This window comes from Ciona robusta, chromosome 1, assembly GCF_009617815.1.
Source record: "Ciona robusta chromosome 1, ASM961781v2".
NCBI lineage: Eukaryota > Metazoa > Chordata > Ascidiacea > Phlebobranchia > Cionidae > Ciona > Ciona robusta.
In genome coordinates, this window is record NC_143235.1 from 2,807,009 (window position 1) to 2,829,136 (window position 22,128).

Genomic DNA, 22,128 nt, shown 5'->3' on the forward strand with positions numbered 1-22,128 from the left:
TTAAAATGATTCTCAACCCCTCCATTAGTACCTAGAGTTGTTTGACTTGATTGGGGTTCTACTCTAGAGTTTAAGAAACTATTCTGATTGATAAAGTTTACGTTAAATCGTACTTATGGCATGCTTATGAAAAGTTGTATATATATGAAATTAGTTACGAGGAATCGTCGCTATGGTGAGTTATACTATTGGGTTGCGCCACAACAAAATTATGAAGAGCTGGCTTAACTAAGTATAGGCTAAGTTCTCGTTGAACAATATGTCCAAACTATAGAATCAGTGACGATAGGCACTAGGCAGAGAATCCAATCGTTGTGGCTAACTTACTCTGGTAACAAGAAAGCAAAATATTTCGGGGAGAGAATTGAAGCGTTTCGCTCAGTTGCGGAACTACCCAGCAAGTCTGGGTTTTTTCCAGTGCTGGTTCGCGTGAAAAGTGAGACAAGGGGTACGTTGTTGTTGCGTGACTGTTTAATTGTTGTCAGCGGTTAAACGGTTTAGCTCAAGCAAAGTAAGCTTAATATTTAGTATATATTAATATGTAGGCTGTTTTTGTGGTTAGTGTATATTTGAAAGTGAAATCGTAAGAGTTAAATAGCTGCAGGTTTTCGTTGCATTATGCAGATGTTTTGGGTTGAGTGCACTTGCGGTTTTCACCATGATGTTACAGTATATCCTATACCTAGCTCTGAAGGTAGAAGTAGATCGTTATGCATTCGCAGCCTATATAAACTATACCGATATGATTTCTGAAATTGATTATTATTAAGTTCGACCTGCAAACGCCTTTGTTAAATGTTGCGCTGTTTACACCGTCGAGTAAGTGCCGTAGTTGTTTTACGTTCGCTTGAGGTTTCTTTGTCAATTAGCCTGTCCTTTTTAGTTAGCTGGCACGTATACAAACTTAGAGACGTGTGTAAGAGACCTGACGAAATACGTAATACGATACTGCTCTGTTTGGTCCAACATTTAGTGATTTAGCCGCTATTGGTCTCTTTGGAATAACAACTTGTTTTATTTTTAAAGTGTGTCTGAACGCGATGTGCTAAATTTATATTTAAATACTGTCGAACGCCAGTGCTAACCAGACACCCATTTAAAATACAGTACTATGGGGTAAGATGGGATACCTTTAGCTCATAATGTCCAAATATCCTGATCTTGTTTTCAATTAACAACTTATGGAAGTCGTGATGATACGGTTTTATATTACTTTGAATCTGTTTACTACTAAATGGGACGAGAGAATAGAATGAAAAGGTGTCACATCTTCCCCACCATCTTATATTTAACACCCAATACCTTTCTACCTAAGCAATGTATATTGTAAAACCAAAACGTGTGGACAATTTTTTCGCTTATAAGTCTGATTTATACGACACGTGTGAATTTATAGGATATAGATATTCCTTTGATTTTTATTGTAATAACAGGAAGACGCCATGTATATATTTTGTTAAATAAGGTAATACCGTAACAAAAAAATCCAGCATGCCCGGTATCTGTTTTATAGTTTGTTGAAGCACGAAATAATAAAACGCATTTAACCCCGACGTTTCCGTTCAGGTTTGGATTAGTCACCGGCTTTAAGTAAACTGTCGCGACTTTTAGTAACCAGCCGTTCCTTTTTAGTCCGAGAAGTTTATCTTTTTATTTTGGAACCTAATCTCAGAATCCGGGCTCATCTTAAGTTGAGCAGCATGCGTGGAGTGATTTTGCTTTTCTCACTCTTTGTATTGGCGCCGATCTTTTGCCACGGTCAAGTAGCAGGTGAGTCCACTTTAATTACTGGGGTAATGTTTGTGTACAGTTATTCCAGCCGCTTCCCTTGCCGGTAAATTATGACGTAAGGTCTTAGTTATATCGGTCTGCATGAAAGGAAAGCCGGCATATCTCGAGTTGGGGTACTTGGAGAAAAGACAGCACACGTTTCCTGGATTCGAACTCTTTCTTTGTTTGTGTTAGAGGGTAATTTTACTTAACAGACGAAGCGTGTGGAAATTCCGATCCCCTTAGAAGCGAGTCACGTTTAGCGGTAGAAAAAATAGCTCGCTGGTGTAACTTTACTTACCCTGGTAAACCCTTTCCCATGGCGGTTCAAAAATGGTCAACGATGTCCCTCTACTTTTTTCGTTTCAACTCTTGTAATTTTCATAAAAGTAAGGGCTAAATTTGTAACACGTAGTATTGTTCACTTCAAATCATGCACCGTTGCTTATTCGGTATGCCGCATAAAACCCAAGCGCAGAAAGTTCTGGTGATGTCTGGGCCCCCGAAACGGTAACGCTTAAATTAACGGGGAATACCCATGAGAGAAAAACGTCATTCCTTGTGACGTACATTGCGTGTAAGCGCGCGGCGTGCCCGACGCTGCTTAGTGTATGATACATATATACACAATATGCAAAGGCAGCTCAAGCTATAAAGCACTCTTAAATGTTTTTAAACACAGAAGCAAAACATTAACAAAGAAACAACGCAGAAAAAAAAACACGTTAAGAATAAAAACAGTTTAAACAATGTAGATAAGCAAACAGAGATTTATGTAACCATTAGATTTTGTAGTCATTATATACAGAACAAATATGTAGCTAGCATGGCTTAAATATTGATTAAGAATGTACAAATAAATTTTAAAGTTTAAGACTATGCACAAAAACTTTCTTAAACACAGAACACGGTGCTAGTGAAGAGTCTTCCCCCCACCTTATTTGCTAACCCCTATAACTACTAACCCCTATAACCACTAACCCCCAACCATCAACACCTAACCACCAACAACTAACACTTTCTACCAGCCTATTCTGCTATGTACCAGAAGATTCTTTACTAGTGCCCAGAACACATAGAGTATACAGCTAATAACATTTTAGATTTTGTTTTTTTAGAATGGGCCTATTGTTTTAGTTATTATCACCTTATTTTTTTTCGTACGGAATTTGGGCCATAGTAATAAATATTTTCCCAACATTAATGCATGTATGTTTAAAGCTAGGTAACAATATATCATCGACACTACTAAAGAATCCTTCGGTACATCAAAGAGATTAAAACCAATCTCTTTGGGTACATTACAGATTAGGCTGGTGGAAAATGTTAGTGCTTAGAGGTTATTGGTTAAGGTCTAGTAGTGAAAGGTTGCTGGTTATATTGGTTAGTAGTTATAGTAAACAGTAACATTTAGCATTCAGATGCTTTAGTTTATGGAAAAGATTTTTTACTATTAACAAATTATCAAAACAAATCATACAAATAAATACCATATTATATATATATTTATTTTATTTTAAATGTGATATAACTACAACATGATTTTCATAGCTATTTAAATTCCAATATAATGTTATTGCAGTTATTGATACGAAAAAAAAATATGTGTACAAATATTTATCTTAAAACTGTTCAAAAAAATCTTAGCATACATTAAAACAAGTACAATGTCTCAATACAAGTATTTTAATGTATTTGTAAACAAAATTTTAGGTAAAATAACACAACGACACAATAAGAATTAATCTTCTTGCAGCTCCTGAAAACATCACTGTTTCAAATGAAACACCAACTGCGTTTACCGTCAGTTTCAGCAGCGTAATAAATGCTGCAACTTACCAAGTAAGGGTCACAGCACAGCATACTTCATCAGATTCTGAAACATTTTCACTTTCTGCGACAAGCAATGCAAGAGAATCATATGAGGTGATAATGTTACATTTGTCTAAATTCAATTTCTTTTAAAATTGAAAGAATAAATGAATAAATAAATGAATGAAAGAATGTAACTTATTTATCCTTGTTTGGCGGAACAATGACAGTCGTTATAACATTGTTTTTAACTATTTGTTTATATATTAATATTATGCTATTAAAATCCCAAAAGTTTACTGATTTAAATAAATGGCATAAGTAAAATGAAAACTTCAAAATTTGTAAAAATATTAAAGCAATAGAGCATACCACTTTTTTCCTTGAATTTTGTAGCAGGTGTTTATATACAAATATTTAGAATTCCATGGTTGAGTGAACTTGTACATGGGGTTTTTCAATCGTGTTGCCCCATGTGTTCTTGGGCAAGACACTTAACGACAATTGCTCCAACCCAGTGGTCATTAATGGGTTGTCAAAATTATCACCAATACATAAAAAAAATGAAAAAATCCCCCAAAAAATAATCACCCACAAAGTAACATATATGGTAACTCGTAAGCCGGCACGAGGTGCTAAACCCTTTTGATAACGACTGTCGTTTTCGGGCCTTGCAAGGATAAAGTAAGTTACATTCAATCATTCATTAGTAACCTGCTTAAAGCATGGTTTTGTGATTAAATTTTAGTAAACATTTTACCAATAAGTGAAAATAGTATTTATTTAATGTTGCAAGATTTGAATATATATACATTAATTCTTTTATTACTTAAATTTTTTTTAAATATTTTTTAATATTTTATAACAGGCATGTTTTTTTTATTTAAAACAGTACAATATTTGGTGCAAAATATCACCAAATTAAATGATGCACATACATTTTCATGCATATTACATTTACAACAGGTTACAGGAAGAAGAAGTAACATAAACTACATTGTTGAAGTAAGAGCCATTGATGCAACTGGCACAGCCAGTAATTACTCAACCAAACCACCCCCTAATGCCAGAACAGGTACACATTATATGGACCTTTCATCATTTTACCTATTTCTGACTTCTAATATGAAGTATTGATAATGAGTGAATGTAACTTGCTTTATCCTCGCGAGGCCGGAAAATGACAGTTCATATGACACAGATGTTCTGTTTCATACACCTGGTGCCAGCTTACGAGTAACCACGTATGTAACTTTGTGAGTGATTATTGTTTCGGGGATTTTTTTTCATTCATGTATAATAACTCATGTTTGTGGCTGATACTGTATTACATTCTTACCCATACCAGAAATTTACTTCAGGTATTCTGCATTTAACATTATGGGGGCTCATAAAAAAGTTTTACTGTGGTCAGTTTATTAATAATTTTATGTGTTTTTAGCTCCGGATGGTTCAAGGATCCTGAACAATATCACCACTCCAACTGTCCTCACCATCTTCCTGGAATTAACTCCGGGAGCAACAGCATGGGAGGTTGAGGTTAATGACACAATTACAGGGACATCAAGGATCATCTCTGTTCCAACTGATGTTCCTTCAAATACATTATATGTGGCCATGTGAGTCTTAATCTGTAGAATAGAATGAATGAAAATTGGTCTAAAGCATTCAATATATAGGTTGTAAAAATACAACTTTAAAACAAAACAGCTTAAAAATGAATGCTTACTGTGCTGTTTAAATTACAAAAATATTTTTAAGTGTTTTCAGTACATAAAATGTATTATTCTCAGTATAACATCCCTCAACCCAAACACTCCACACACACTGAGGGCAAGAGTATCTCAATTAAATGGTGTGACATCATTCACAGCAACACAGAGTCCATTTGGTGCACAATATTCTGTCAGCACAGGTATACAGACGTTATTGAAAGTCGAAAACTATAACAATAATATTTGTTTTTCACAGACAAAATTTCCGCTTTCGGTCGAGTTGTACTTTTGACAAAATCATACAATAGCAGCTTGGACAATAACGCTACTTTCATAAACCAAACCAATGCTGAACTACTGGCAGCATATAAGGCGATATCCTCAAATGTGGAAGATGTTTTGAAGGTAGAAGTTGAAAACAACAGTGGGAATGTTCTTTACCATCATGAGATTGTTTTATCTGATCGAAATGCATCGGCTGCTTCAGTTAATCCTAATATTAACCAACTTACACTGAATGGAACGTTGTATTCTGGATTCTTAGCTGCTTATGACTGTAAGTATTATAATGACTGCAATATCTTGTACAGTTCTAACGCTGTGACACAGTGGTTAGTGGACCCTTTCATGAGCCTGTCGCTGCTTTCATTTGACAACCTGTGAAACACTAAGAGTTCTTGAAAAATTAAGTTTATAATCTTTCCTGCCCCAAATACAAGCCCGTGATACAAAAACTGATAAAAATCCTGATGCTTGCTTTTATCATTTTGGACATTACTTAAATAATCTTGTGTGTTTCATAAATTTGCTGATTACTTCTTATAACAGGATCGCCTTGTCAAGACATATGTTGCTAATCGTATTTGTATATTGGTATTATAATGATATGGTGTTTGTTTTTATGAAGCATGTGTATATAATGTGTTTATTCTCTATTGTATTTTAACACAACTTTTATGTTTAATATTATAGTGGGAAGAACTCCAGGATATAGTTTTTCGTATCCACCCTTTAGTATGACAGAAGCATCATTATCCTATCAGTCCGATATAGTGTGTCCAGATTTATCAAGCGATAAAAGGGAGTGGCTTCTATTCACAAATACTCCCAGCCCAGAAAAAATTGCAATTATAAAAACCAGTTCTGATGGTCTAACAAACACAGGATCAACCGTTATGTTTTCAAATGGTACAATGACTAGTCAAAAATATTTCAACTAATTACAGTTAATTAATTAACTTTTATGAATATACACTAAAAGTAACTTTATTTAATTAGCACCCAAATATGCCATTATGTTTAATAGTATTTTTTTAATTTATAATACACCATACAAAGTAAGCCCAAAACAGTTATACCCTACTGTATTCCTGTATTTTAGAAAAAATAAATCCTATTTTAACAAATAGGAATAAATGCAATTATAAATTATAAAAATTTCCTCTAAGAATTTATTTTATATAGATGAAGTACATGCGCATTCGTCAACATATTTCAACCTTTTAAGCAACACCATAAATGGTATAAAACATAGATACACAATAAAGTTGTGTTTACTCAGCAATACTACTGCTCCTGTATATGATCGAGTGTATGAAGCTAATTTCACCTCTGTGCTTTCAGACAGATACACAATCTTCTACACAACAGGTTTAGTCTAAGTGATAATTTATATGTTATGCTAGGTTTTTTGTTATGTTGTCAAAATAAACAGGCTCTACCTTACAGTAATGTCAGTGCATGTTTTGCTTTACAAACAAATTATGATTGTTTGCCAAACGAAATGCAAAATTGAAACATTTGTCAAATACCCTCTAGACTATGAATTTTTCTTTAATCAGTGATTGCATAGTTAATGCCCTGCTAGTATTGATAGTTCACATAACTTGTCTTTTGTGCATAAAACAATAATTGCTCTTGATAAACGAGTTAAAAATTGCCAATCAGATGTTACTTATATTTGTATTAAATTTACATCATTATCAGGGTTTATATAACTGAAAGTACATCAATTATATAAACCCTGATAATGTCTTTCTATGTAGCAGATGAAACGCTGGTACGCCAAAACTGACGTTTTTTAAAAGTAAATTTATATACTAGTGTCTTTAGCCGCCCCCCCAAAAAAACGATTTTCTATCAAAGAATAGTACTCAAAATGTGGCAACATCTTTAGCAAATAATAATTAATACACAATTCACTTTTATACAACAAGTAGTCTGTAAGTCCTTAAACTTTGCAACCAAGTGTTTCTATATTCCAGCACCTGTCCTACCCTCATCTGCAGTATCATCAGCTATTATAACATCCGGAGGAATCAATGTGGTTCTTCCAGCATCTGTTGCTCGAGCAACTCAGTATTCAGTGACAGTTGGAACAAACACAGCAACACTTGCTCAATCTGATCTGGACAGTTCACCATTTTATCAGGTTTGATTATTCAATTAAAGGTTTTTAGTGTGTAAAGATTTTGCATGAAGTGTCTTAAAACTTAAAAATTCAAATAAGACTTGACTTGTTCACATTAAGCATTTTAAAAAATGCAAAAAGCAATTATTTTTTAAAAGTTTTAAAATGGCCCAAGCTGCTACAATATGTTAAACAGTAGGCAACATACAAGAAATGCACTAAGATTGAATATAAAAACCTTTATTTTCAGTTTATCATCATATTAAGCAACAGGCCTCATAGAACCAACTTAAAATCACAAAACTTATTTTGTCATCAAAACTGTATAGCAGTCTAGGGAAAATTTGCTGATTTAAATTACCCATCAGGTGTTTGTTGCTTCCAACACCAAGTTCAAGCAGAATGACATCGTAACAGCACAAGTTGAGGCAACTGCAAGGTTAGCAAACGGGTCCGACGCCACAACAAGTGGGAGTTTCAATACAACAGCAGGTTAGTTAACGTTACTCAATATTAAAACAGTAGATCATTTATAAAAGTAAAAATATCTAAGATCGTGTTGGTACAATAGTAGCAATAACATGAATAAAACAATATGGCATTCCTAAAAAAGGCAAAATATATAAATTCGGGATCTCACAACTGTAGCATCAACGTGTATACCACCACAAGAAAAGTTTAAGTTTTAATGGAATGTTGTTTTGGTGGTGATAGTTTGAATTGTACAGATGTCGATGAATGCATTATGGGGACACGCAACTGTTCAACAAATGCTACTTGTACCAACACAACTGGAAGTTTTACATGTGCTTGCAAAACTGGATTTACTGGTGATGGTTTAAACTGCACAGATATTGATGAATGCACATTGGATACACACAACTGCAATTCAAGGGCTACTTGTACCAACACAATTGGAAGTTTTACATGTGCTTGCAATACTGGGTTTACTGGTGATGGTGTAAACTGCACGGATATTGATGAATGTACATTGGGTATACACAACTGCAATGCAAGTGCAAATTGTACCAACACAATCGGAAGTTTTACATGTGCTTGCAATACTGGGTTTACTGGTGATGGTGTAAACTGCACGGATATTGATGAATGTACATTGGGTATACACAACTGCAATGCAAGTGCAAATTGTACCAACACAATCGGAAGTTTTACATGTGCTTGCAATACTGGGTTTACTGGTGATGGTGTAAACTGCACGGATATTGATGAATGTACATTGGGTATACACAACTGCAATGCAAATGCAAATTGTACCAACACAATTGGAAGTTTTACATGTTCTTGCAATACTGGGTTTACTGGTGATAGTGTAAACTGCACAGATATTGATGAATGTACATTGGGTATACACAACTGCAATGCAAATGCAAATTGTACCAACACAATTGGAAGTTTTACATGTTCTTGCAATACTGGGTTTACTGGTGATGTTGTAAACTGCACGGATATTGATGAATGTACATTGGGTATACACAACTGCAATGCAAATGCAAATTGTACCAACACAATTGGAAGTTTTACATGTTCTTGCAATACTGGGTTTACTGGTGATGGTGTAAACTGCACAGATATTGATGAATGTACATTGGGAACTCATAACTGCAATGCAAGTGCTACTTGTACCAACACAATTGGAAGTTTTACATGTGCTTGCAATACTGGATTTACTGGTGATGGTGTATCGTGCACAGATATTGATGAATGTACATTGGGTACACACAACTGTCATGCAAATGCAACTTGCAACAACACAGTTGGAAGTTTTACATGTGCTTGCAATACTGGGTTTACTGGTGATGGTGTAAACTGCACAGATATTGATGAATGTACATTGGGTACACACAACTGTCATACAAATGCAACTTGCAACAACACAGTTGGAAGTTTTACATGTGCTTGCAATACTGGGTTTACTGGTAATGGTGTAAACTGCACAGATATTGATGAATGCACATTGGGTACACACAACTGCAATGCAAGTGCTACTTGTACCAACACAATTGGAAGTTTTACATGTGCTTGCAATACTGGGTTTACTGGTGATGGTGTAAACTGCACAGATATTAATGAATGTACATTGGGTACACACAACTGCAATGCAAGTGCTACTTGTACCAACACAATCGGAAGTTTTACATGTGCTTGCAATACTGGGTTTACTGGTGATGGTGTAAACTGCACAGATATTGATGAATGTACATTGGGTATACACAACTGCAATGCAAGTGCAAATTGTACCAACACAATCGGAAGTTTTACATGTGCTTGCAATACTGGGTTTACTGGTGATGGTGTAAACTGCACGGATATTGATGAATGTACATTGGGTATACACAACTGCAATGCAAGTGCAAATTGTACCAACACAATCGGAAGTTTTACATGTGCTTGCAATACTGGGTTTACTGGTGATGGTGTAAACTGCACGGATATTGATGAATGTACATTGGGTATACACAACTGCAATGCAAATGCAAATTGTACCAACACAATTGGAAGTTTTACATGTTCTTGCAATACTGGGTTTACCGGTGATGGTGTATCATGTAGAGATATTGATGAATGTACATTGGGTACACACAACTGTCATGCAAATGCAACTTGCAACAACACAGTTGGAAGTTTTACATGTACTTGCAATACTGGGTTTACTGGTAATGGTGTAAACTGCACAGATATTGATGAATGCACATTGGGTACACACAACTGCAATGCAAGTGCTACTTGTACCAACACAATTGGAAGTTTTACATGTGCTTGCAATACTGGGTTTACTGGTGATGGTGTAAACTGCACAGATATTGATGAATGCACATTGGGAACTCATAACTGCAATGCAAGTGCTACTTGTACCAACACAATTGGAAGTTTTACATGTGCTTGCAATACTGGGTTTACTGGTGATGGTGTAAACTGCACAGATATTAATGAATGCACATTGGGTACACACAACTGCAATGCAAGTGCTACTTGTACCAACACAATCGGAAGTTTTACATGTGCTTGCAATACTGGGTTTACTGGTGATGGTGTAAACTGCACAGATATTAATGAATGCACATTGGGTACACACAACTGCAATGCAAGTGCTACTTGTACCAACACAATCGGAAGTTTTACATGTGCTTGCAATACTGGGTTTACTGGTGATGGTGTAAACTGCACGGATATTGATGAATGTACATTGGGTATACACAACTGCAATGCAAATGCAAGTTGTACCAACACAATTGGAAGTTTTACATGTGCTTGCAATACTGGGTTTACTGGTGATGGTGTAAACTGCACAGATATTAATGAATGCACATTGGGTACACACAACTGCAATGCAAGTGCTACTTGTACCAACACAATCGGAAGTTTTACATGTGCTTGCAATACTGGGTTTACTGGTGATGGTGTAAACTGCACAGATATTAATGAATGTACATTGGGTATACACAACTGCAATGCAAGTGCAAATTGTACCAACACAATCGGAAGTTTTACATGTGCTTGCAATACTGGGTTTACTGGTGATGGTGTAAACTGCACGGATATTGATGAATGTACATTGGGTATACACAACTGCAATGCAAATGCAAATTGTACCAACACAATTGGAAGTTTTACATGTTCTTGCAATACTGGGTTTACTGGTGATGGTGTATCATGTAGAGATATTGATGAATGTACATTGGGTACACACAACTGTCATGCAAATGCAACTTGCAACAACACAGTTGGAAGTTTTACATGTACTTGCAATACTGGGTTTACTGGTAATGGTGTAAACTGCACAGATATTGATGAATGCACATTGGGCACACACAACTGCAATGCAAGTGCTACTTGTACCAACACAATTGGAAGTTTTACATGTGCTTGCAATACTGGGTTTACTGGTGATGGTCTAAACTGCACAGATATTGATGAATGCACATTGGGAACTCATAACTGCAATGCAAGTGCTACTTGTACCAACACAATTGGAAGTTTTACATGTGCTTGCAATACTGGATTTACTGGTGATGGTGTATCGTGCACAGATATTGATGAATGTACATTGGGTACACACAACTGTCATACAAATGCAACTTGCAACAACACAGTTGGAAGTTTTACATGTACTTGCAATACTTGGTTTACTGGTGATGGTGTAAACTGCACAGATATTAATGAATGCACATTGGGTACACACAACTGCAATGCAAGTGCTACTTGTACCAACACAATCGGAAGTTTTACATGTGCTTGCGATACTGGGTTTACTGGTGATGGTGTAAACTGCACGGATATTGATGAATGTACATGGGGTATACACAACTGCAATGCAAATGCAAATTGTACCAACACAATTGGAAGTTTTACATGTTCTTGCAATACTGGGTTTACTGGTGATAGTGTAAACTGCACAGATATTGATGAATGTACATTGGGAACTCATAACTGCAATGCAAGTGCTACTTGTACCAACACAATCGGAAGTTTTACATGTACTTGCAATACTGGGTTTACTGGTGATGGTGTAAACTGCACAGATATTAATGAATGTACATTGGGTATACACAACTGCAATGCAAGTGCTACTTGTACCAACACAATTGGAAGTTTTACATGTGCTTGCAATGCTGGGTTTACTGGTGATGGTGTAAACTGCACAGATATTGATGAATGTACATTGGGAACTCATAACTGCAATGCAAGTGCTACTTGTACCAACACATTTGGAAGTTTTACATGTGCTTGCAATACTGGATTTACTGGTGATGGTGTATCGTGCACAGATATTGATGAATGTACATTGGGTACACACAATTGTCATGCAAATGCAACTTGCAACAACACAATTGAAAGTTTTGTTTGTAGTTGTGAAACTGGGTTTACTGGTGATGGTGTATCATGCACAGATATTGATGAATGCACATTGGGTACACACAACTGCAATGCAAGTGCTACTTGTAACAACACAATTGGAAGTTTTACATGTGCTTGCAAAACGGGGTTTACTGGTGACGGTGTAAACTGCACAGATGTTGATGAATGCACATTGGGTATACACAACTGCAATGCAAGTGCTACTTGTACCAACACAATCGGAAGTTTTACATGTGCTTGCAATACTGGGTTTACTGGTAATGGTGTAAACTGCACAGATATTGGTGAATGCACATTGGGTACACACAACTGCAACAATAATGCTAATTGTACCAACACAATTGCAAGTTTTACATGTGCTTGCAATACTGGGTTTACTGGTAATGGTGTAAACTGCACAGATATTAATGAATGCACATTGGGTACACACAACTGTCATGCAAATGCAACTTGCAACAACACAATTGGAAATTTTATTTGTACTTGCGAAACTGGGTTTACTGGTGATGGTGTAACATGCACAGATATTGATGAATGTGCATTAAATACTGACAACTGTCATGCAAATTCTAATTGTACCAACACAAATGGAAGTTTTACATGCACTTGCAAATCTGGGTTTACTGGTGATGGTGTATCATGCGCAAATATTAATCCATGTGAATTGAGTACTCACAACTGTCATACAAATGCTACTTGTACCAACACAATTAATAGTTTCACTTGTACTTGCAAACCTAATTTTACTGGTGATGGTATAAATTGTACAGATATTGATGAATGTACATTGGGTACACACAACTGTTCAACAAATGCTGAATGTACTAATACAATTGGAAGTTTCACATGTGCTTGCAATACTGGTTTCCTAGGGAATGGTACATGGTGTTCATGTAAGTTATGTTTGTTATTATTTGCTTACTAGTTTTGTTAGTATTTGCTGTTTTTTTAGTAATGTTTGTTAGTATTTGCTGACTCTTTCCCACACTTTTTGTCTGTAGTATGTTTTAACAACTGTTGTTTTGCTGTTAATTTTTTCTCTTTAAATAACATATTCTTTGCTATTGTATTTGAAAGGATAATAGACTACAAATTATGTCATGGTATTCAACAGCTTGTTTTAAAAGTAATTTGAATTAATTTTATTTCAGCGTTAGTTGTTCCCCTTCTAAGAGCCACTAATGTCACTGAAAACAACTTTATCATATCTTGGAACAGTCACTTTGAAATTATTTCTCATATGGTAGGTTTTACTTATTTATTTTTTGTATTTCCTTTAACTATAGCATTTTCTAGCTTTCTGTATTCACAAATGGTGCTTTGCATTTGTTGCTTAACCCATTGAGTTCAACGATAAGTATGAATAATACATTGAATGGAGGGACAGAGTATTGTTTCAACATGATTTCAACATATTCTGATGGCCAGATTGTGAGCTCGCCTACTGTATGTCAATTCACAGGTAAAATACTAATATGTAACTAGTTATTGCCTTTATGCTCGCTTTTGTTTCTATTGGAATTTTAACTTCATAATAATTAAACACAAATAGCTTGTTTGTCTGCTAGCTAGGTGTTGCGACCATGCTTATTTTCTTCCATTTTAGCATTAATATGGTTTTAACTGTAAGCATGTCATGTCTTTTCATTTGAAATCTTACTTACTGTCATCGAAGAGACAAATACCATTATTATTATATTATTAGAATTGTAGGTATTTCTTGGTTTAGGGGCATTCGTTAGATTCATGATTCTCATATTTTCAACTTAATATACTCCATATTGTTTAGTGTAACTTACTTAGGTTTTATTCGATTGTTAACCAATGCCTAATAGTAGTTAGGATACAGTAGGTCAGTGGTCTAAAACTTTGCACCACAGTGCTTTTGTGCTTAGTTTTTGAGGTCCTATGTTACCTTTTTGTATCCATTATTACAACTTTGTTAATAAATTTCCATATTAATTGTGAGTCTCAAGTTAAAAAACGTTTCTAAAATGCCTCGCAATAAAATAGTGAGAACTAATGACATGGAATATGTTTTAGAAATTATCTTCTGTACAGAAACTTTTTTCTAAATTTATAATAAATTTTCTGAACATTTATTTTCTCTGTTGTTTAGCCCCAAATACTGTAGAAGGCTTGTTTATAATTGAGTATGGAACAACATTCCTAATAATTGGTTGGAAGGACACTGTGGGAGCTAATATTTATGAGATAATAGTTGTGGATGTTACACCAAGTAGCAGGAAAAGAAGACAAATTACGACACCAGCTACTTTTAATGTAATACAACATTTCCTATTAAAAATTATAAGCACAATGTATTAATTAAGTACCAATTTGGGCTTAAAAGTAAAATTAACTCACTCTTTAAGCTCTATTTGTGTTTTGGTCCAAGTCCAGTGCATTTTTTAGCATTAACAATGTTGTATAAATTCAGTGTGCATTATATAAGCTCTAGTTGTTGTAAACATTCAAATTTTATCATAAAGTCTATAAGCTTTCAATATTTATATATAGGTACCAAGCATAATTTAACGTACACATATAATGATGGAATTCCCATTAATACAGGTAACAGGTCAAACTAACACCACAATATCAAACCTTGACCCAGGAAGAAAATATGATATTTCTATTGCTGCAAGAAATGCTGGAGGGACTAGTCAGCGTTCAAGCATTAGAGCCACAACCAGTAAGCATTTTAATTTCTAAAGGAAAATGTTATAATTAATACAAATTTTAATAACCGATAAGCATATTAATTTCTAAAAGGAAAATATTACAATTAATACAAATTATAATAACCGATAAGCTTATTAATTTCTAAAAGGAAAACTACAATAAATACAACTTTCAAGAACCAGTTTCACAACTGCTATGAAATCTAGTTATAAATACTTAAAAGATATGCAATATTTTGTCTGTTGTAGAAAGAATGAAACTTATTTTTCATTGCGTGGCCGGGAGCAAAAGTCATTATAACACAGGTGTTTTGTTTAACACACCTCATTCCTGCTAACGAGATATAACATTTGTAACTGTGTGTTATTATTACCAGCAACCCCACCTCCACAAGAATTGAAAGTGGAATTCTATGACGGTTTCTCTGCCAATATTTCATGGACTGTTTCAGCAGGAACCTCATTTTATAATGTTACATTTGTTGCAAACAATACAGAAGCTACTACTACCACCAGTAACACAACAGGTATATATTCTCTACTGCTATGTATAATTACAATACTTATAAGCAAGTGTGTGCAACAACTTTTCCATCATACAATCCACCATGGCTCTCAAACTTTTAGCTAGCGACCCCTTTTATTCTTCTAAAGCTTTTTTACGCGATCTTTTATAGTTCAGTGCACAACATATGCATTATTTTTTCAAAAATTAGTCCACTCTCGGCAGTTCCTAAAGTATGGTTTTTGGCTTCTTGCAGTTTTGTAATCAGGTTTATGAAACCTAGTTATCCACAACAATAAGCATATTACATTTTTTAGTAATATTATGTTTTTTTATTCATATTGCATTTTTTTAGTAATCTTACATTTTTATAGAAACCTGGTTCTCTAATCCTGCTTTAAATGCATCACTGAGCTACACTGTTTACCTGCAGTCTTGCAACCTAGATTCAGTTTGCAGTGCAAATTCAACTATATCTCTGGTACTGATACCACGTAAGTAGTGGTGAATTTGGGTGTTTTTGTCTAACAACCTTAATTAAAATGTTACTAATTGTTGTAACCTTACTTACACTTTGTATTTTTCTGTATTACATTATTGGTAAAAATATTCATTAACTAAGGATTGTTTTTATTCAGGTCCCTGTGCGAATCAAACACATAAATGTCATTCGAATGCTGCATGTGTCATTACCTCCAAAAGCTTTTTTTGTTTTTGCAAAGCTGGGTTTACTGGTGATGGTGTAAACTGCACAGATATTGATGAATGCACATTGGGAACTCACAACTGCAATACAAGTGCTACTTGTACCAACACAACTGGAAGTTTTACATGTGCTTGCAATACTGGGTTTACTGGTGATGGTGTATCATGTACAGATATTGATGAATGTGCATTGGGTACACACAACTGTAATACAAGTGCTACTTGTACCAACACAAATGGCGGTTTTACATGTGCATGCAAAACTGGGTTTACTGGAGATGGCTTAAATTGTACAGATATTGATGAATGTACATTGGGTACACACAACTGTTCAACAAATGCTACTTGTACCAACACAAATGGCGGTTTTATATGTACTTGCAATACTGGGTTTACTGGTAATGGTGTAACATGTACAGATATTGATGAATGCAAATTGGATACTGATAACTGTCATATGGATGCTATGTGTACCAACACAATTGGAAGTTTTACATGTGCTTGCAATACTGGGTTTAGTGGGAATGGATCATTTTGCGGAGGTAATTCTGAGTATTCTGATTTAAGTCAACATTATGATTATCATACACTTGATTGCAGCTCCTGGGAAAGTAACTGGGTTCATGGTGATTGACGTTGGAAGTACTAACATCTCTATGAAATGGGATCCTGTGGATGGTGCAATATCCTATGTGTTATCTGTTATAACAAGTTCTACAAGTGCTCGGAAACGAAGGGCTGTGTTTTCAGATAGTCCCTTCACTGTAAGTGGTATATATGACTGTGTTTTTGTCAGTGTCAGATAGTCCTTATACTGTAAATGGTTGTGTGGTGGTTTTAATATGACGGTGTTGTTGTTGGTAATATAAGGAGAATCTGACAAAGGAAAACCTAGCTAATGTAAGGTGTATTTGTCTTGTGCTAATGTCCTGTAATTCTGCCTTCTGCTACGCACTAATTTCTACTAATTATTGTTTGGCATAAAGTATAAGTATGCCCATTTTGGCCTGTTTTACATTTTAGCGATCTTTAGAGCAGAAAAAATTTACATTGCAGGTTACTGGAACGAATATAACAGTCAGTGGTCTCCAAAGTGGAACTACCTACAATGCAAGCATCCGAGCTCAAAATAATGCTGGGAATGGACCATTGTCTTACCTTCAAGTTACAACTCGTAAGTGAACATCAGTTGTGCCTAGTTTTGCGATGTGTTATCTTGATAAATCTCATTTATAACTTAACATATCTGAAGTTTTCTACAAATTAAATGTGATGACTATATTTACATATTCTTTCAAGGTCCATCACCCCCCATGAACCTCAGTGTTAATATTACAAACATCACTGAAGCAGTTGCTACATGGCTTGCCCCTGAAGGAGCTGTTACCTATAACGTCACTTTGACACTGATGAACAATGCACCTGTCGTTTCAAGAAATCTTTCACGGATGGGTTAGTCAGCTTTATGTTTATGGATGAATGTAAACTATTTATCCTGGTATGGTGAGGCCATGACAGTTATTACGACCCAGGTGTTCTGTTTTATACACCACGAAAATATGCCAAATTTGGGGCTGGATGCTACAACAATTGTGGGCATGAATGAATGAATGAATGTAACTTACTTTATCCTCGCGTGGCCGGAAAACGACAGTCGTTATTACACGGGTTTAACACCTCGTGCCAGCTTACGAGTTACCATGTATGTTACTTTGTGGGTGATTATTTTTTTGGGGATTTTTTCATTTTTATTATGTATGGCTGATAATTTGGACAGCCCATTAGTGACCACTGGGTTGGAGCAATTGTCGTTAAGTGTCTTGCCCAAGGACACATACGCCCACAATGGTAGCAGGCAAGCGACGAGCCTTGAACCCATTACCTAATGGTTACAGGCAGGCGCGCTAACCACTACGCCACGGCGTCGGACAAATGCATTACCTTTCAAAAGACACTTATTGCATTACCTTTCAAAAGACACTTATGAAATTGCTCTAACCCAGTGGCCATTGGTAGGTTGACTGAATTGTGTGCCATACCAAAGTACACATATGCATTAACTGGTAGATAGTAATTGATTCATAAACTTGTAGAAAGTAATTAATTTATAAAAAGTAATTGAACTAGGAAACACTTATTACGACTGTCATTGCCCTATCAGTGGGAATAAATAAGCCATTCAATTAACTACTTAACAGTGATAATATTTAACACAAACATTTTTTTTAAGATGTTGCAATTTTGTTTCGAAATTTGGAAGCCCCTGGCGTCTATGAAGTTTCTGTATCTGCTTGTAATGTTGATAACTTATGTGGTTCTCCAGTAAAAACAACATTTATTATTGGTAAGTCTTGTTCAAATGGTCTTCTTTCATTTACTTTGAATAAATTCATTGGTTAACTTCTATACAGATTTAGATGAGTGCAAAAATGGTACACACAACTGTCATGAAAATGCTACCTGTACCAACACCATAACAAATTATACTTGCGCTTGCAATACTGGGTTTACTGGTGATGGTGTAAACTGCGCAGATATTGATGAATGCACATTGGGTACACACAACTGTCATGCAAATGCTACTTGTACCAACACAACTGGAAGTTTCACATGTACTTGTAATACTGGGTTTACTGGTGATGGTGTATCATGTACAGATATTGATGAATGCACATTGGGTACACACAACTGCAATGCAAATGCCACCTGCAACAACACAACTGGAAGTTTTACATGTACTTGCAATACTGGGTTTTCTGGTGATGGTGTATCATGCACAGATATTGATGAATGCACATTGGGTACACACAACTGTCATGAAAATGCTACTTGTACCAACACAATTGGAAGTTTTACATGTACTTGTACACCTGGGTCCATTGGTTCAGGCCAAAACTGTATTAAGGTTTGCAATTCAAGATCCGATCAAGAAATCTGTTCAGCATTCACTGGATTATGTCCCAGCAATAGAAAAAACTGCATCACAGTAAAAGATAGTTCCTTAATTCCTGTTTATGAATGCAGTTGCCAAGTTGAAAGACTAAGCCCGTGTAACAACTTTAACAGCGTGGTAAACTGCATTATAAATGGTTGCGCCAATGGTGCTTGCAGTGAACATCCTTACTCAGTCTGTGTGAACACAACAGATCGGGCTACCTGCACCTGTCCAAATGGAAGAGTATTTCATGCTCCTACCAGCAGCTGTAGGAATCCAGCAGGTGAGAATGAAAGTAATATAAATTATTCTTGATACAAGTCATGTCCACTAACAAATTATTCCGTATCTAAATTTGTGGATGTTTATTTTAGATTTTTTTTTTAATGGTGGCCGACAATTTATAAAACCTAAAAGTGATCACTGAGTTAGAGCATTTAGTGTAAGATGTCGCGACCAAGGACTCACATGCCCACAATAGTAGCAGCGATAAAATATAGCTTACCTCATAAATTTATATTTTATAATAATACACAGAAGCTTTATAAATTGGCATTTTTTCTTTTTCCTTTCCACAAGGATGAAATAATAATAAAAATGTTTTGTTTTTCAGTGGCTGGAATACCTTGGTGGATAATACTCATTGTGTGCGTCTTTGCAGTAATAGCTGTTGTGTTGGTAATTTATATCTTATGGCAAGAAAGAAGAACTAAGGTACATTATACAATCTTGAATAAATGAATATTTTTTCATCCTTGTGGTGCAGGGCAGTGACAGTCAATATAACACAGGTTTTCTGTCTCATACACCTCATGTCAGCTTACAAGTTACCACATATGTAACTTTACGAGTGATTATTTCTGTATTTTTATGTTTTTTTTACATAATGCTTAAAAAGAAATAATGAATGCTAAAACTGTGGTATGCACATGCAAACTTTTTGATTTGTTTTTTTGACATGCGAACTTTTTGATTGTTATGAAAGGCTGGAGTTTTTGTCTCTTAAAATGTTTCAGACATAATTAATACTGGAAGAAGGATTTTTAAATAATTTTAAGTTGCTTTTATTAAAAATCATTTTAAAATGGCAGATTTATGTATAGCATATAAACACGTTTTCCTGATAAAAATACGTAAATCAGACGTATTCACATGATACAAACCTAACCATAAAGGAAAAGTAGAAAACATAATCAAAACCAGCTTTGTGGCACATTGGTTAATTTTAAAACTTTGTAACTTATAGGTGGACACGTGTATATAAAAACGAACGGCCATGTTATAACTTCGCTACCCCTACGCATTATAAATAAAACCTTCATTCATTTTGAAAATCCAATCGCAAATTGGACATAAAGTGAACTAGTCTTCAATTGCTTATGCAGAAATACTCTTTTCCCGTCAAACCAACCAATGGGATGTACAATGACATTAACATTGAAAGCGAAGGCAAAGGTTCCATTTCAACAGGAGAAGGCACAGAAGACACAGCCAATGGAGGGTCTGATAATGGACAACCTAAACCAAGTGAAGATCCACGTTTATACAATGCAACTGAAGACGACGCTTTATAAACAGCATGCAGATTTGTATTTATGTTGCTTCCATATACTTCTCGCTTGTTTACTTTCTATATGATGCAGTATGTTTTAAAACGAAGTATTCAACATGTCAAATGACAGGGAGTTGTTTTAAAAAACTACATCCGCTAGATGGCAACAAAGAGCCGTATTTTTCAACAGCCCACTTAAAGAATACAAACACGTGCGCAGAATGGAATGTTGGATAATGAAAAAGACCTAATGTTCTGTACAGTATATAAAACACATATACCATGTTTTCAATGAAATAAATTTATATAAGCCATACATCTTACTCGAATTGCGTAACAACATATTGGTTACACTAATCGACTTGCGACCAGAATTTGTAAGATTAAGAATATGTTTCTGAACCAGCACGTTGCAGGAAATTACTGCGAGTTAAATTCCAGGCGTCCTATTCAGGAAACAAGGCATAAGAAGGGAAATTATACTTGCCGCGGCACGATTAATCAAGTACGACCGTTTGGCACAATAGTACTTGATGAATAGAGTTATACCACAGGCGCGGACCATACATGCTTAACAATGAACTGAACTTATCGTTGAATATTTGAAGACCAAACTAAGCACCATACACTGCTTGTTTGTTAATACCTCAGACGATCAAGGTGTCTTCGTCAGTAAAATACATACGGCCCAGCAAAGATTTAATGAATTGATTTTCGAAGACGTGCCGATAACGCGATTTTGCCGGCCATGTGACAGCGCTATTTTGCTTGTGTGAGATGTGCATCATTGCCGATGAATAAAGCAGTGACCTTCAATTTAAACGATGCGAGTTTTTCAACCCCAAACTGCGGCCTACAAACGTGTGCAAGCTTTATTATGCTTCGTTGGGGATTCTATCTGTATCCCTATAGAATTCCAAAGATAAAAATAGTATGACGTAATATACCAAAATTGGGGTTGACTTGAGTAAGAAACCGTATTGGAAATATTTTACTACCAACAGTTGCTCTATAGTCTATATACGGTCGTTGCTCTCATATGCAAATGTTTTTCGGGGGCATAGTGGCGCCTTAAAAGTGAGTCATTCCAGAATCCCTGTTTCAGGTTTATGTTTACGCATTGAGTCAATCGACTCATTTCTATTTGTTTACTCGGCCTGTG

General features: G+C 35.4%; 1 protein-coding gene across 1 annotated transcript; it reads left to right on the forward strand.

Moving 5' to 3' along the window:
* Positions 1-1,557: 1,557 nt before the first annotated feature.
* On the forward strand, positions 1,558-21,282 carry LOC149741358 (uncharacterized). The gene is made up of 25 exons (XM_089872157.1): positions 1,558-1,770; positions 3,527-3,696; positions 4,549-4,657; positions 5,024-5,201; positions 5,376-5,497; positions 5,554-5,853; positions 6,270-6,485; positions 6,762-6,947; positions 7,562-7,728; positions 8,076-8,199; positions 13,356-13,478; positions 13,737-13,828; positions 13,882-14,047; positions 14,705-14,868; positions 15,160-15,280; positions 15,647-15,796; positions 16,149-16,268; positions 16,413-17,021; positions 17,080-17,243; positions 17,536-17,653; positions 17,779-17,931; positions 18,710-18,823; positions 18,891-19,697; positions 20,028-20,128; positions 20,800-21,282. The coding sequence occupies exons 1-25, from the start codon at positions 1,701-1,703 to the stop codon at positions 20,986-20,988; spliced, it is 4,833 nt and encodes a 1,610-aa protein (XP_089728283.1). The 5' UTR covers positions 1,558-1,700; the 3' UTR covers positions 20,989-21,282.
* Positions 21,283-22,128: the final 846 nt, after the last annotated feature.